The sequence below is a fragment of the Chaetomium fimeti genome, assembly GCF_033439085.1.
Source record: "Chaetomium fimeti strain CBS 168.71 chromosome Unknown B0H64scaffold_2, whole genome shotgun sequence".
Classification (NCBI taxonomy): Eukaryota; Fungi; Ascomycota; class Sordariomycetes; order Sordariales; family Chaetomiaceae; genus Chaetomium; species Chaetomium fimeti.
Window position 1 is genome coordinate 980,984 of NW_026944330.1, and position 14,310 is coordinate 995,293.

The 14,310-nt window shown below is 58.3% G+C and overlaps 7 protein-coding genes across 7 annotated transcripts; 5 read left to right on the plus strand and 2 right to left on the minus strand.

The window, feature by feature from the left end:
- The first annotated feature begins 664 nt into the window (after positions 1 to 664).
- On the plus strand, positions 665 to 1,639 carry B0H64DRAFT_385138 (uncharacterized protein). The gene has a single exon (XM_062803053.1). It carries the CDS (start codon positions 891 to 893, stop codon positions 1,611 to 1,613), a length of 723 nt encoding a protein of 240 aa, XP_062661951.1. The 5' UTR covers positions 665 to 890; the 3' UTR covers positions 1,614 to 1,639.
- A 648-nt stretch (positions 1,640 to 2,287) lies between these two features.
- On the plus strand, positions 2,288 to 3,278 carry B0H64DRAFT_429652 (uncharacterized protein; the record flags this gene model as incomplete). The annotated part of the gene is made up of 1 exon (XM_062805905.1): positions 2,288 to 3,278. Exon 1 carries the CDS (start codon positions 2,397 to 2,399, stop codon positions 3,276 to 3,278), a length of 882 nt encoding a protein of 293 aa, XP_062661952.1. The 5' UTR covers positions 2,288 to 2,396.
- A 277-nt stretch (positions 3,279 to 3,555) lies between these two features.
- On the minus strand, positions 3,556 to 5,609 carry B0H64DRAFT_74956 (Hsp70 protein-domain-containing protein). Its single transcript, XM_062808710.1, has 2 exons — positions 5,360 to 5,609; positions 3,556 to 5,279 (listed from the first exon to the last, which is right to left on the minus strand). Exons 1-2 carry the CDS (start codon positions 5,493 to 5,495, stop codon positions 3,679 to 3,681), a joined length of 1,737 nt encoding a protein of 578 aa, XP_062661953.1. The 5' UTR covers positions 5,496 to 5,609; the 3' UTR covers positions 3,556 to 3,678.
- A 97-nt stretch (positions 5,610 to 5,706) lies between these two features.
- Positions 5,707 to 6,844, plus strand: B0H64DRAFT_471726 (uncharacterized protein; the record flags this gene model as incomplete). Its single annotated transcript, XM_062807897.1, has 2 exons — positions 5,707 to 6,163; positions 6,269 to 6,844. Exons 1-2 carry the CDS (start codon positions 5,966 to 5,968, stop codon positions 6,842 to 6,844), a joined length of 774 nt encoding a protein of 257 aa, XP_062661954.1. The 5' UTR covers positions 5,707 to 5,965.
- A 673-nt stretch (positions 6,845 to 7,517) lies between these two features.
- Positions 7,518 to 9,987, minus strand: B0H64DRAFT_74984 (uncharacterized protein). The gene is made up of 2 exons (XM_062808711.1): positions 7,879 to 9,987; positions 7,518 to 7,827 (listed from the first exon to the last, which is right to left on the minus strand). The coding sequence occupies exons 1-2, from the start codon at positions 9,753 to 9,755 to the stop codon at positions 7,551 to 7,553; spliced, it is 2,154 nt and encodes a 717-aa protein (XP_062661955.1). The 5' UTR covers positions 9,756 to 9,987; the 3' UTR covers positions 7,518 to 7,550.
- Positions 9,988 to 11,530: 1,543 nt separating this feature from the next.
- Positions 11,531 to 12,768, plus strand: B0H64DRAFT_74994 (uncharacterized protein). The gene has a single exon (XM_062808712.1). It carries the CDS (start codon positions 11,775 to 11,777, stop codon positions 12,567 to 12,569), a length of 795 nt encoding a protein of 264 aa, XP_062661956.1. The 5' UTR covers positions 11,531 to 11,774; the 3' UTR covers positions 12,570 to 12,768.
- A 198-nt stretch (positions 12,769 to 12,966) lies between these two features.
- On the plus strand, positions 12,967 to 14,227 carry B0H64DRAFT_471728 (uncharacterized protein; the record flags this gene model as incomplete). Its single annotated transcript, XM_062807898.1, has 3 exons — positions 12,967 to 13,668; positions 13,775 to 13,978; positions 14,168 to 14,227. 3 exons carry the CDS (start codon positions 12,967 to 12,969, stop codon positions 14,225 to 14,227), a joined length of 966 nt encoding a protein of 321 aa, XP_062661957.1.
- Positions 14,228 to 14,310: the final 83 nt, after the last annotated feature.

Here is a 14,310-nt window from a genome sequence, read left to right on the forward strand (position 1 = left end):
TTGACCCCCTTATACATAAACCAGACTCAAGCAACCTCGAAGCAGCGCTTTATTCAGCAGCCGATTCACTAACCAGTCAAACCTCTCTCTCATATTCCCAATCGAGTGAGCAAGTCTAACCCCAACCCATCCCCACACTCCTCTCACACCAGAGACCACACAACCCCCCCAAACAGCACCCAACCAAACCCACCACCATGACCAACCACCCTACGCGCAACTACCCCACCCCCGACGGCGATGACGAAAACATGGACATGAGCGACGCCGACCACCCGACCGAAGTCGACCTGCCCCGCCGCCCCTTGCAAAAGGAGACCACCGCAACCAACCACTCAGTGACGGATGTGGTGGTGGGCCAGAAGACGAGGGTGATTGCTCCTGGCAAGAAGAAGAGGATGACGCTGGTGCCTGCGGCTTGGAAGTTGCAGAGGGATATTGATCGGGAGATGGCGGTCGCTGCTGCTTCTGCTGCTGCTGCTGCTGCTGGCAAGGAGATGGGGGTGGCTACTGCTGGCAAGAAGAGGGGGAGGATGGATGACCTGGTGGACGCGTTGGAGCAGTGCGGGCTTAGCGAGCCGGGGCAGGCGGCTAAGAGGTTTTGTGGGGGGTTCGGTGGAGAGGTTGTTGGTGACGGTGGAGTGGGTGGTGAGCAGGGCGCCGACGGGGAGAAGAAGTTGGGGTTGGCGCTGGGCTGGGTGGAGGGGAAGGATCGAGACAGCCTTTCCGACAAGGCGGACAGCGACTACGAGCATGAAGAATACGACGGGAGCAACTCGTGCAGCTGGGAGAGCTGCAGCGAGAGCAGCGATGGGAGCGGCGGCGAGGTGGAAGAAGAAGAGTTGGCTGATCTGGGAGTCGAGAAGAAGCTCGTCGGTCCTCCCGAGGACATGGACAGCGACTACAGCGACGAGAACGACGACGAATATGAGGAGAGTGACTGGAGCAGCGACGTGGGTAGCGACGCGAGCATGGGGAGTATCAATTGGGACAGCGACGCGAACAGCACGGAGAGCAGCGACTGGGGTAGCGATATGGACGATGACGAGGTGGGAGAAGAGTTGGTTTGGCTGGGGGAGAACGAGTGGATAAACTACCGCGAAGAGGCGGCCACCTTCCCCCAAGTCGAGGAGGCCATCAAAGGCAAGGTCCAGGGTAAGCAACCCCCATTCGTCCGCTGCTCCCTCTGCCTAGATACTCAATTGTCTATTCTTGGCCTACCCATCTACAACCCAATCTATCGCGAGGACATTCGGCGGCTCGAGCCTGGCGTTGTTCTGATATGTGGCCATATGTTCTGCAGGGCCTGCTGGAAAAGGTACTGTGAGGAGTGTCACTTTCCTGTGGACGGAGAGGAAGAGGAGGATACTGACTCCATTGCATGGCTGGACTGCCCCATTTGCCATATCGAACTGTCCTATATTGGCTGTAGGTGCGAAATCACGGCGGTACATTTGCCTCTTAACGAACAGGACCCGGCAGCCTCCTTCAAATACCAGAGGAAACACCGCGACGGCAAGTGGAAGAAGGACTTTCCACACCTCGCCCCGAACCCGCGAAAGTGGCCGCGCAGGTGTTCTGACTGTACTGTGTCTCGCTCCTCGGATTCTTGATGATAGGCCATCATTGTGCAGTAAGCTAGGCATACATCATTAGAGTTGTTGACCAAACCTATCTTGGATTCCCCTTTACCGTGAGTGAACCGGCCCGTTACTCTAGAAAGACCCTTTCTCCACTTACTCTCCTCTCCATTATTATAACTTCCTTTATCCTGCTACACGATGTGGTGCGTTAATGGCTCCATGCCGAGGCTGACTGCAGCCAAGCACGAGCTCATGTTCTTTGTTGACTTTCCCTTTCGATGAACAAAAAGAACAATAACCTTTTTACAGGAACGAGCATGCTCTCCTGGTTGTACTACATACATATTGTCACGCACAGTCAACTGTTGCTTCTATAGTATGCTGTTACGTCTACACATCTCATATATATAATAATACTCACACATACAAAATGCCTTTTTTTGATTCCCTTCTACTAACTAGCTACCACCAAGCCAGCTAGACACCAACGCCCACCCCTTTTTTCTCGAACACACCTTCCGCTCAACCGTGATCGAACCCAAGGCCACCTCCTCACCACTCACCTATTACCACCCCCACACCAAGCCGACTGAACTTAATCCCACCGATCCCAACCACCAAGGGAAACAAACAAAGCCACCGACCCTACACCACCCCTTCCCAGCTCACCCACCCCCTCCCATCCCGTTCACCAGCTCTGTCTCGGCTCGCCCAGCACCACCCAGCGCCACCCAGCTCAGCCAGTAACCAGCTCCGCCCAGCCCAACCGACTCCGTCCGCCCCGTCCAAGCCCCCGCAACCCACACGCGCAGGATGGACAGCACCACCGCCACCAGTGACAACGACCAAAACCTGTATTCGCCCCGGCGGTGGCTGTCCTTCAAAAACCGCTTTCCGCCGCGGCGGTCGCGGCTGTCCTTCCTCATTCCCCACAGGGTGGGCCCGCTCGATGTGGCGGGTGGTGATGGCGATGACGACCTGAAGGGGGTAGGCAAGGAGGAGGCCAAGGGTAGGGTTTCGGTTGGTGGTGGGGTTCCGGTGGATGGTGAGGTTCCGGTGGGTAGTGAGGAAGGGTACGAGACACCGCTCTTCCACCAGCTGAGGGATGGCATGTATGAACACCTCTCCGGCCAAAAGCCGCCCTTCGCGCGGTGCCCCATCTGCACCCACACCCAGCTCTCTCTCCGCTCGGTGCCCATCTACACACCCCGCAACGCCGAAGACCGCAAGGACCTGCCGGACCTCGCGCCCGGCGCCATGCTCAAATGCGGGCACATGGTCTGCCGGCCCTGCTGGGAGGACGTTGTGAAGAACCACATCCGGGGACTGCTTTGGGCAAATGAGTCCTACCCGCCGATAAGGTGCCCGCTATGCCGCCTCAAGCTGTATCATCCCGGGTGCGGGTGCCACATCCCCGCGTATCGAATGCCGCGGAGCCTACAGGACCCGGAGGCGAGTTATCAGTATGTATCGCGGTGGCCCTCAAGAGAAAACTACGACTATGAAATGGACCGGTGGATGGTACATGTGCCGACGACGCTGAACGATACAAATCCGCAGACGAGGCATGAGCGTGAGATCTCGCGATACTGTCGCCAGTGCTCGAAATATCCGACATACGGTTACCGTAGAGGTGGTGAGGTGCCCCTTTATACCTTTCAAGTGGGAGACCTGAACCCAGACAAAGATGAGTGAAGAGGGGGTAGGGAGATGCGTAAGGGCGGAATAACCTTGTTTCGCCCCTCCCCTGACCGGCTTCTTCCTCTTAAAATACACAAATAAACTTAGATCTTTTTTTATTTTATTTCAAACTGATTCGGAATGTAGCTCACCGTGAAGGAAGAATTTAGGCGGGGAGTATGGGAGGAAATGTGACCATGATGTCTACGTAAAAAGACGGGGGGCGTAGGAAGGCCAAGGATGACTGCGGGAATCAGCCGTGTATGTAGAGTATCTATCAGAGAAGGCGAATTAACCAGCCGTAATAATGCCCGTCATGGCCCACGCGCCCCCGGCCAAGCGGGACCGCAGTGCGCACTCATCGTAGTCTATGTGACGACATGCTGCCGTTGTGACCTTGCCTAAGGAATGCCGCCTAGGCGCTCGTCAGTGTCCCGCGGACGCCGCCCTTGCCGCCAACCTCCCGCGCCGTTACGATAACCGACAGATCCGAGTTCACAGTGATCGAGACCTCCACCTTGCCACCCTTCTTGACACCCTTGACGCCCGCCTCGGCGAGGGTGGACCCAATCTTCCAGACCTTCTCCCGCTTCTCCTCCTCCTCCTCGTCCTCCGAGAAGTCGCTGTCTTCCTCGTCGCTGTCATCGGCATCCTCGACCTTGGCCGCCTTGGAATCGCCGTTCTCCTTGGTCTTGGGCTCGGGCTGGGTCACCTTGATATGCGTGTTGCCCTCGACAACCTTGACCAGGACGTCGCCGCCGTTGGGGGCGGAAACGTGCACCGTGCGCCGCGCCGGGACGGCGGTCTCGGGGGGCACGATGGGGACGAACACTTCCTCGCCAGCCTCGTTCACCGAGATGACACCGATGGCGTTGGCGACGTGCGGTACCGTGGTGACGGCAGCGTGGGTCGACTGCTCGATGTCTTCGGCCTCGTAGTCCTGGATCAGGCTGGCTTGGAGGGCGGCACCACGGGCCTCGGCCTCGGAGGGGTTGAGAGCCGTCACCTCGGTCGAGGGAGCCAATATCCTCGTGCTCTGGGGGAAGATGTTGCTGAGGTTGGAAGCGATGCGCGGGGTGTGCGAGGTGCCGCCGGACAGGATCACCTCGTCTACATCCAGCACGTCGAGGCCGGCCTTCTTGACCGCCGACTCCACCAGCCGGTTGATGCCCTCAAACACGGCCCTCGCGATGGTCTCGTAGCGCAGGCGGTTGATGGTGCTCGCGAAGTCGACGCCATCCGACAGACTCTCGACGCTGAAGCTGGCGTTGGTGCCCAGGCTGAGCGCCCTCTTGGTGGATTCGGACTCGAGCCTCAGCTTGGCCAGACTCCTGGCATTCTCGCGCGGGTCTTTGGCGCCCGAGTTCTTCTTCAGGAACTCCTTGGCGAAGTGGTCCATGAGAACCTTGTCGAGGGCAACACCGGCAAACTCGTAGTCGTGGACAGTGGCGAGGACGGTGTACATGCCGCCGCGGCTTGCGACGATGGCGACGTCCGACCGCGTGCCGCCCAGGTCCGCAACCACAATAACCTTGTCCTGGACCTTGGCCTCCGGGCGCGCATCGTAGGCAAGAGCCGCAGCGATGGGTTCGCTGATGAGCTGGAGGACCTCGAGGTCGGCGGCGGCGGCAGCAGCGACCAGGGCAGCCTTTTGCTTGTCGTTGAAGTTGGTAGGGACAGTGATGACGGCCGACGTGACCTTTTTCCCGAGGTACTCGGAGGCAGAGCCCACTAGGCGGCGGAGGTAGCGGGTGGCAACCTCGGAGATGGACAGGGTCGAAGCAGCCTCCTCCTCGCCGGCCTTGTCCTTGACTGTGAACGAGACAGTCTCGCCGGATTCTTGGGGGTGGGCAGAGGCGTGGTTGTGGGTCGGGTCGATCGACTTGAACTCTTTCCCGAGGAAGTCACGGAAGTAGGCGACTGTGTTCTCGGAGTTCCTGACGAGGAAGTTCTTGGCCTGCTGGCCATAGTACTCTTCGCCGTCGACGTACGAGAGGATGGTGGGAATCTGGCGGTCTAAGAGAGCAGCGAATTAGTAATGATAGATGATAACCAAGCGTGATCACCAGACTGGCGCCTGATCAATATCTCCTCACCTCCATCCTCGTTTGCAATAACCTCCGCCTTGTCGTCGACCAAGTAGGCGATGGAGCTGTTGGAGTTGCCAAAGGTGATGCCGATGACGGTGCGCTCGCTGGGCTCCGGGCCAGCCTTAGCCCCAGTGTCACTCATTATTTCTGGCGGTAGGTAGGTATGTTTAGGGAGTCGGAGTTGGTGAGTGAAGGTGGTGAATGAGGGAGGGCTGTAACTTCGTCTCTCCCCAAAACTTCATGGTGGGGGTTCCAAAAAATTCCTGGTTGATCTAAAATTTAAATCCCTGCAATTGGGCGGAGCTGCCCCGCCAAAGTTCTGGTGTGAGGCCAAACCGAAAACCCGGACGGTATTTGAGCGTGAAATGATTCAAAATTACACCCTCCACATGCTTTTTCGCGGCTTTGTTCTTTCAAACAGTCGTAACCGACTGTTATTACCGTTGAGCTTCGCACATCCCTGCAGCCCCACCAAGGCTGCCAAACTGCCATCTGCAGAGCAAACAAGGCTGGAAATCTAGAACAATCAGATCCATCTACACCAAAACATCATCGCCTGACGAAGTACCGTACCTCCCACGACATACCACCCAAACAAAGCCACCACCCACCATGGCGACCGGCCACCCCGTAGTCCTCCCGGGGGAGACAATTGACCCCTCGCTGATCCCATCGCACCCCAAGAACCCTCTCCGCCTAGGGCCCGGCCTCCGACACATCCCCCCGACCGACATCGTTCCAACGGTAGCCGGCCAGCTCATAACCAACCCCATCAAAAACTCCATGTGGATAGAATACAACTCCAACCGCGTAAGCCCCCCCTTACCACCCCCCTCCATCACCCACTCCCCCTTCACCACCCCCCCAATCCAACCAACCCCCCCCCCAACCAAAAACTAACCCCAAAGAAAACAGTACATCCCCTCCCCCAACGACCTCATCCTCGCCCAAATCCTCCGCTCCACAACCGATTTCTACCTCTGCACCCTCTCCCCGCACACCGCCCCCGCCACCCTCCCCCACCTCGCCTTCGAAGGCGCCACCAAAAAGACCCGCCCCATCCTGCAACCCGGCCAGCTCGTCTACGCGCGCGTGGCCCTCGCCAACAAGCACATGGACGCGGAGCTCGAGTGCGTGAGCAGCACGACCGGCAAGGCCGACGGCCTCGGCCCGCTGGGCACGCCCACGGCCACGTCTACCGCGGGCGGCGGGTGCGCGTTTGATATCAGTTTGGGATTTGCACGGCGGTTGCTGATGGCGCGGAGTCGGGAGGAAGGCGGGGTCGGGGTGTTGGAGATGTTGGCGGGGGAGGAGGGCGGGGGGTTGGCGTTTGAGACGGCGGTGGGGCGGAACGGGCGGGTGTGGGTGGGCAGTGACAGCGCGCGGACGGTGGTGCTTGTTGGGAGGGCGCTGCAGGAGACGGATCGTGGGGGGTTGGGGTTGGAGGGGCAGAGGCGGTTGGTGAAGAAGTTGGTGAGGGAGATGAGGTGAGGTTCTGCTGCTGGTTGGGGGGGTTGAGGTTACGATTGGTCACGTTCTGTGCGGCTGGCCTGAGGGCAGTTCGTGGTTTAGGTGGTGTGGGAGGAGCCAGCCGTATCCGACTGATAACCTCTCACCCAAGTCGCGTGGATGGTATCTGAACAAAACAAGATTCACTAGGAGAGAATTCACGGCCACCTACTGCAAAAACAGGCGAGCGAGGGTCAAAGCTCAATGAGGGGTGACGCAAGCTTATATTGCTGAGGATCGTTCCCCAAAGATCTGCAAGCGCAGATGAGAGCAGATTCGGCTCGAAAACTATCCCAAAGGGCAGAAGAAATAACCATAGATATACACCCATACACAAAACTCCCGCCCATGAATGTGTCCTCCGAATAACGCCCTGCCGTTATTTTATCATCGGCGACCAAAACCTCCCGCAGCCACCAGGCGTGCTGTACAATCCCGCCCGAGACTCAGTCCTGAGCCTGTTTTAGAACCGCCTTCTTGCACTCTGGCGTCCCGTATGCCCCGGCAAGCAGTATCCATGGGTACCCGCCCGAGCCCCGCTCTATCTTGCCCCGTCTTGGGGTTGAGGTGTGCGGGCAATGCGCCGATTCCAACGCCGAGACCTTTCGAAATGAATGAATGAATGGCGAGCTGCAGCAAAGCCGCCTTCGCCTTGTGCCAACACACGGCCGTTGTTGACCATCCAAGGCTAATCCATCCCGATATCGCCCAGGTCATCTTCGTCGGTCATATTCTGCGGATCGATCGAGTGCTTTTTCAACATGTGCCTCTTCCAGTTATCCTTCCTGGGGAAGGATTTCGTGCCCTGCCTCGAGTAATCGCATCCGGGCTGGGTGCAATAGAACTTGCGGGTTTTGGTGTGCTTGTCGTTGATGTGCCGTTTCAGATGCGTTATCGTGCCGAAGCTTCGCCCACACCCTTCGTGCTCGCATGTGCACGGCCGTTCATGATAGCGTCGGTGGTGACTGCAATGGTTGTTAGTTTCGGTCTGCGGAAAAGTCAAGGGTTTCACATACTTGAATTGATGGAGTGAGTTTTTGACAACGCCACAAGCGCAGACGTAAGGGGGGCCGGCGGGAGACCTACCCGGGGACCGCCCCGGGGACCTGCCTGGTGAGCGGCCTGGAGACGTCCCCGCAGAATTACCCGGAGATGGTATGGGCGACAGACCCGGAGACGGGCCCGGCGACGGTGAGAGACCTGGCGTCGGCGACAGGCCGGCCGAAAGCCCAGGTGACGGCATCAGGTGGCCATTGATAGAAGTCTCAATCTCGGCCGGCGGGGAGGGAGAGGCTGTGTAAGGCGTTAACCTCGTGTCTGGCGTGTTCTCGGTCGACGGCCCGGTGGAGGGCGGTGGCGTCGAGTAATCGGAAGTCGTCAAGGTGTTAGTGTTGTAGTAACCCATTGACTCCTCCTGAATCTCGAACCCATTTTCCGAGATGGCGGGTGGGGGCGACTGGTACGGCGATTGATAAGCAACCTGGTACTGCGCTTGGTACTGGGCTTTGAGGTCGTTGTCGAACATCTGGCCGGCCATCTCCTCCACTGGCATTGAGATGTAGGGGACGGGTTCGGGTGCTGGCGGCGGCGGCGAGTTCTGAATCATGCGCATCTCGTGCTCTAGCATCCATGCACTTTCGGTAGGGTTGGTTGGCTTCATCATCTCCATCGGATTACCGCTGGGGCCGGCAAAGGAATATTGGAGTGGGGGACTGGGAAGGTCGGCCACGATGGCCGGAGGGGGTAAGCTGTCGGTGCGCTGTAGCGGTCCGGGAAACCTCTTGCCCTGGAGGAAAGTGTTTTGCCTGCTGAAGGTACCAGGCGAGACTGTCGAATCGCTCTCGGGCGAGATAGGAGCCTGGTTATTTGGAAAGACGGAACCAGCCGGAGCAGAAGTTGGCACAGGCGCAGGCGGGGCAACGCTGGTAGGGGCTGCGGCCGGCGTTGATTGCGGGTAGGTGTCGGACAGTTCAATGCCCAAGTTCGGGTCGTGGTAGTAGTCCCAAGCTAAGCCCGGGGTCTCAATATCGATCTCAAACCCGGATATTGTTTGCTCGGGCTCGGGCTGCGGGAGAAGGTCGCTGGTGATGACGGATGGCGAACGTGCTCCGTCGGTGCCAGCTTGAGTAGACCGCTTGCTGTCCCGGCGCTGGTGGGAAGAGCGGCGGCGGCCGTGGATTAGTCCACGGAGAGACTCTCTGAAGTGAGGAAAGTGACTGTGGTCGGAGGAACCAGAAGGGCGGTCGAAGGACTCGGGCTCTTCTGTGATGCCAGCAGTGGTGATGCTAGTGAGCTCGCGGCTTGGTGGACCATACGAGTCACTAACACTGAACTCGCGAGTGCTCTCACGGTCGGCGGTGGCCTTGGATCCTTTAGACGAGGGCTCGGCGGGCGATTGAGTGGGAGCGGCAGCCGTCAGAGGTGAGACAGGCTGGCCGTCGGCGTGGGTAGACGGGTCAGTGGGCGAGGTGGGCGACGAGACGGGTGAGGGCAGGCCGTGCTCGACGTTGACGCCTTGGGGGAGGGTCGGCTGAGGTTTGTGATCTGGGTCCGTGGGTTGCGGGGCGTCATGGGCGGTGGCTGTCTCGGGGCCGGATCCCGAGTACCTTTTGTAGGAGTTGTCATCTACATCTTGGGGATTGAAGATGGGGCCTCCGGGACCCTGCCCCATCTCGGCCAAGCCGGGATCGGCATGGCGGGCAAGTCGTCGGCGTCTTGCGCGGATGACGAAGGGGAAGACACAAAATGCGATGAGGAGGGCGCCGACGACCGATCCGACCACAGCCCCAGCGATGGCGCCCGGGGATAGCGGGCTCGATCTTGGGACAATCATGGACCGAGCGAGCGGCCTCGCAGCCAGAGCTGCTGCGGCGCGCTGCTGCAGCTTGTGCATGAATCGAGAGCTCGCAGAGCGCTCTTTGCAGAATTGAGGAAATCAAGTTTCTGGAGGGTTGAGAAAACGAGAACTATCAATCGCGGTTCGGGGGTGCTTGGACAGGGGGAGGGGCCCCAGCCACACTGTGATGGGTCGGCTCGAGGTCGGGTGTGCGGGCGCGGGACGAGGCTGTGCCAGCACCCTGCTGCTGTAATTCGCTCCACGGAGGCCCCGAAGACCAGCACAACTCCGGCCTGTGTGAGCTGGTGCTTTCTCAATCGCTCCCGGGACGGTGTCGGACAACAAAAGATGAGAGTTGGAGATGAAATGGCGGCGATGAGCGAGGGCACTGCTGCCTCTAGCCGATGCTAGAAGGTGGATTGAATGACGGCTGATGGGTCCATGGCGATTTGGAGGTGGTGATGGAGTGCTGGAAGTGGTGGAAGGTGAGATGATGGGACGAAGAGTGAGATGGAAGTAAGATGGACCCGCGGGAAGGAGGCCTGAGTGGACGAGTGGATTCGGCCGACTTTCGAGTCCGGTTCCCTCGTTCCCTGCAGGGAGGTGCAGCCTGGGAAACCCGCGGCCTGTGGCCCTCGACACCTCAGGCAATATCCTGGGTTCCCTCGCACCCTGGACGGCCGTAATTTACAGCCGTCAAACCATCAGCCTCACTGGCAGGAGGCGGAAACTAGGCCGCTTCTGGGGTGGGTGTGATGGGATGGCTCGTGGGGAGTTGTGGCAGGCCAGGTGTGTGGCACGCGGCGTTGCGCTGGCGAGCGACAGGGGTAGGTTGTGACAGCACTGAATTGGTTGCCTCCAAAAGAGTTGGAAGTTGCTGCCAACCCCGCTATCCTGACCGTGCCAGGTTATGCAGTTGGTGATTTGAATGATGCAGTTCTCAAACCGAACGGGCCCTCAAGAGCACCCGTGCCGAATCGATCTTCATCAGAGTAAGCGCTGGTTGTCCCATTTGGCAAGGACGTGCGGCTAGGCATAACTACAAAGCAATTGAAGCCATCAACACATGAACAAAAGACCGCATCGAACTTGGATGAAAAAGGAGACGAACTCGCTAACCACAAATAACAAACTTGGATCCCAGAGAGCAGCGATCTTCCCTGCGCCAAGCATTTCGGGGCCGCCTGCCCGGGTCTCCCCACCCAACGCCACAACACAACCGTGCAACGGCCAAGAACGGCCCAATTGCCTTGGCGTCTGCTCTTTTTGTCGGCGCGTGCGTGGAGCATTGGAGAGCAACTCCCTGCCACACCACGGCCACCAACACGACCCCCAACACGACCACCAACACGGAGACAACAGACACCAGGGCTACAACCGCCCCTTCCCCCTGCCCTCAGCTAGAATTACCGACAATTTCCTAACTTCTGTTCCCGCAGGGTTACCAACCAAGGCCCAACCAAGCACCTCCTGTGTTGATCAAAGGGAAGCCCTAAAAACAGGTGAGACAGCCGGCAGGCAGATCATCGCGGGCGAGCAATTGGCCAAGTCATTATTATGGTTAAGTCGAGCCATTCGTCGACGATAAAGGTAGGTGGCATAAATTTGTGTTTTGTGCAGGTGAGGTTGGTTTGTGAGGTACCTCGGTAGTAATGGAGTTCATACAAATAAAAGGTGCGGTTGAACGAGGTCAAACCCGGGGCCGGACCGTTGCGGAAAGCGGGCCCACCCGGACATAGGTACATTCCATCTCTCGCTCATGTCTCTCAATGAGCCCTACGCGTGACTCTGGGTGCTTTTCCTACTGTGTAAACGGGACCCGCGTCAACGGCATATTGCCCCTCTATTGCTGCCTAGATCCAACGACGAGCACAAATCAAAAATTCCAAGGTGGCCCACGCCGGTCCCGGACTCAAACCCCTTATCCGGGCGTTGAGTCCCCCTGGTTTTGATATTTATTTCGAGCCTGCGGCGACCTTGACTCTTCTTTCTCATCGGCTTCACTTAACAGTTCCAGTTTTGGCCAGACTAAGACTTTTTGTTCAGTCACACCCCCACTCTTCGACAAAAGGCACAATGCCTGATATCCACGAGGTCAGTTACTCGCGCGAAGCAACCATTGCCGCTGTTCGCGAATACTACCGCTTCCTCACTCGGATGTACCTCAAAGAGTGCGACGTCGCCGAACCGCCCGAAGAGGGCTGGCCCGAAATCGACACAGAGGCCCTCAGTGGATTGGGGAAAACGGACGAAGTCATCTCGCTGCTCCGCCATCTTCCATACATTCATTGGTCCGTTGACGACGAAACTGAGGGTGCTGCCATGTGCCGGTTCGCCGACTGGCGGAGCATGGCCCACTCAATCGCTCTCGGTAAACTATCCGTCGACGACGTGAGAGCGACAACCAACAGTTCGCTTCCCGACTCCATATCACCCCATGTAGTCAGCATCACCAGTGGCGGGCTCCGCAACCAGGAATTTCTGCTCGACACTAGGCTCGGCATAGTGTACTGGTACGAGTGCCACAGCGACATCAGGCAAAATCCCTCCAGAGAACCCATCCTAGGCGACGCATATGACGACGCCCCGGAGGACGAGATGGATTGGCGTGTGGATTCGGTTGCCTGGGCCATCGCCGATTTTTTTGAACTTCTCAAAGACCAGTTCCGGCAGCTGAACTCTGTTCCCATTAGCCCGCGCAAGGTGTACTATGCCAGTACCATGGAAGGGATGCCTATGATCCAGGCCATTTATCAAGCACACGGGTGGCCGAACCTCCATCGCTATCGCAAACAGGATTGCCTCAAGGAGGTCCAGGACCTTCTCCAGGAGCGTTATCCTTCTTACGCCGACCGCCGTCATGACGAGTAATACGGGGCTATTTTCGAGGCTTTTCGGCTCCGTTTCACGGTTGGTTTGCAAAGTTTGCTTGCCTGGTCCGTATCATGAACTATCTTGGTAGTCCCAGGGGCTGGAGATATTTCTTCTTGTGGCCAGGCCCCGGCCTTGGCTTCTCGAGGCTCTTGCATTTGCCAAGGTGTTTGTGAACTCGTCCATACTGTGTACAGAGACAGGGGCAAAATTTGTGTTATGTCTCCCAGATGGGCTCAACCTTCCACAAGCAAGATGTCTGTCATTACCGCGTCGTTTCGTTCACTCACTTAACTCAACCGCTCAATTCATTGTTGACTCGGCGTCCCCACAGACCTCACTTGTCTAGCTTCGTTACTTCTGCTGCCAGGATACTAGCACCAACATTATTATCAACATGACGAGAAAGGCAGTCCTCGCAGCGGCGCTCGCCAGCTTTGCGGCCACCGCCCCCGGCCTGAAGGGACCGATCGACTATACCGATCTGCATCCGATAGTTGCTCCCACGGTATCCCCAACCGTTACCAAAACAGATCCGTGGCGATGCGCAACCGAGGACCCGATGACTTATCTCTCTATGCCAGTGCCGACCGGCGAGCTGCAGGATGCGCACGTCTCCTTTGGCTCCAGTCTGATCGAGACGTGCCTGACATCGGGGACGTACGACTACCCTTGCGCCTTCCCCGATAAGTCGCGATGGTGCGGCTTCACCACGGCCATGCCGACTTCGCTCCTCCTGGCGTACACGGCGTACGCCCGGGACGCGTCCTCGTGGTGGGTGGCCAACAGTGCCAGCATTATCCGCATCGCCGAGGAGTGCCCCATTATGTGGTACCAGGCCTCTAACTTCGGGGTCTTGGGTGGCGCCCTCTATCTGAACCACACGCTCATCAACGCCCAATGCTATGCCGAAGCCAACACGACCCTCGCGGAGTCAGCACCGGGACCAACCGCCACGCCGGGACAGGGCGCGACAGAGACCGATCCAACCAGCACCTCAGGCGCCCAGCCAGCCCAAACCAGCAGCTTCCCCAACTCCGGCCGTATGCTTCTAGCTGTGCCCAACACTATGCTCCCCGTACTCGCCATGCTCCTCGCAGTTGCCACCTCCGGAATATGTCAGCCCTCCCAGTCCCTTTTCTCGACCCCAAAAGCCCCCCCCCTCCCTTTAGCCTCCCACTAACCATATCATATCATGACCATAGAACGCTGCAACGCCGGCACCCAACACCGACGGTGAGCCCGAGAGCTGCATGGGCCTCTGCAACTTCGCCTGCGGCCTCGGGCACTTCCCGGCAACCCGCCGCTTACCAACGGGCGTGACGGCTGCCCGCTGGTTGTCGGCGGCGGGGCGGTTGTGGGTTTATGCAGTTTTGCGTGCAATCATGGGTATTGTCCTGAGGAGGTTTGTGAGTGTTGTTAAGAGAGGGATTGGGTTATGGTGGGATGGGGGTAATAATAGTTGGTGTAGGGGTTTCGGGGTGGTTGGTCTGCGAGTGGGACGGGATGTGAGGTTGTTGATGAGGGATTGAGTCGGGGGTCTGTTGTTTGCTTTCGTTGAGGCTAACTGGAAAGTTTTGACACGCCCGGTTTCAAAGATCTATGTCAAGGTTCTCAGGTTCTTCGCCCAAATGGCATCCGCTCCAATTCACTACTAGCGGTAGAATGTGAGCGATGCTGCGTTTTATACAGCCCCTGCGTCGGTAGCTACCGAGTCCGAGTCGCCATCACGAATCATTCT

Excerpts from the sequence above, each read along its gene's own strand:
- B0H64DRAFT_74994 (XM_062808712.1), top strand. The coding sequence starts at position 11,775 with ATGCCTGATATCCACGAGGTCAGTTACTCGCGCGAAGCAACCATTGCC.
- B0H64DRAFT_74984 (XM_062808711.1), bottom strand. The coding sequence starts at position 9,755 with ATGCACAAGCTGCAGCAGCGCGCCGCAGCAGCTCTGGCTGCGAGGCCG. Across the intron at positions 7,828-7,878 it reads AACTCACTCCATCAATTCAA|TCACCACCGACGCTATCATG; the intron begins GTATGTGAAACC and ends CAACCATTGCAG.
- B0H64DRAFT_74956 (XM_062808710.1), bottom strand. The coding sequence starts at position 5,495 with ATGAGTGACACTGGGGCTAAGGCTGGCCCGGAGCCCAGCGAGCGCACC. Across the intron at positions 5,280-5,359 it reads TATTGCAAACGAGGATGGAG|ACCGCCAGATTCCCACCATC; the intron begins GTGAGGAGATAT and ends CTGCTCTCTTAG.
- B0H64DRAFT_385138 (XM_062803053.1), top strand. The coding sequence starts at position 891 with ATGGACAGCGACTACAGCGACGAGAACGACGACGAATATGAGGAGAGT.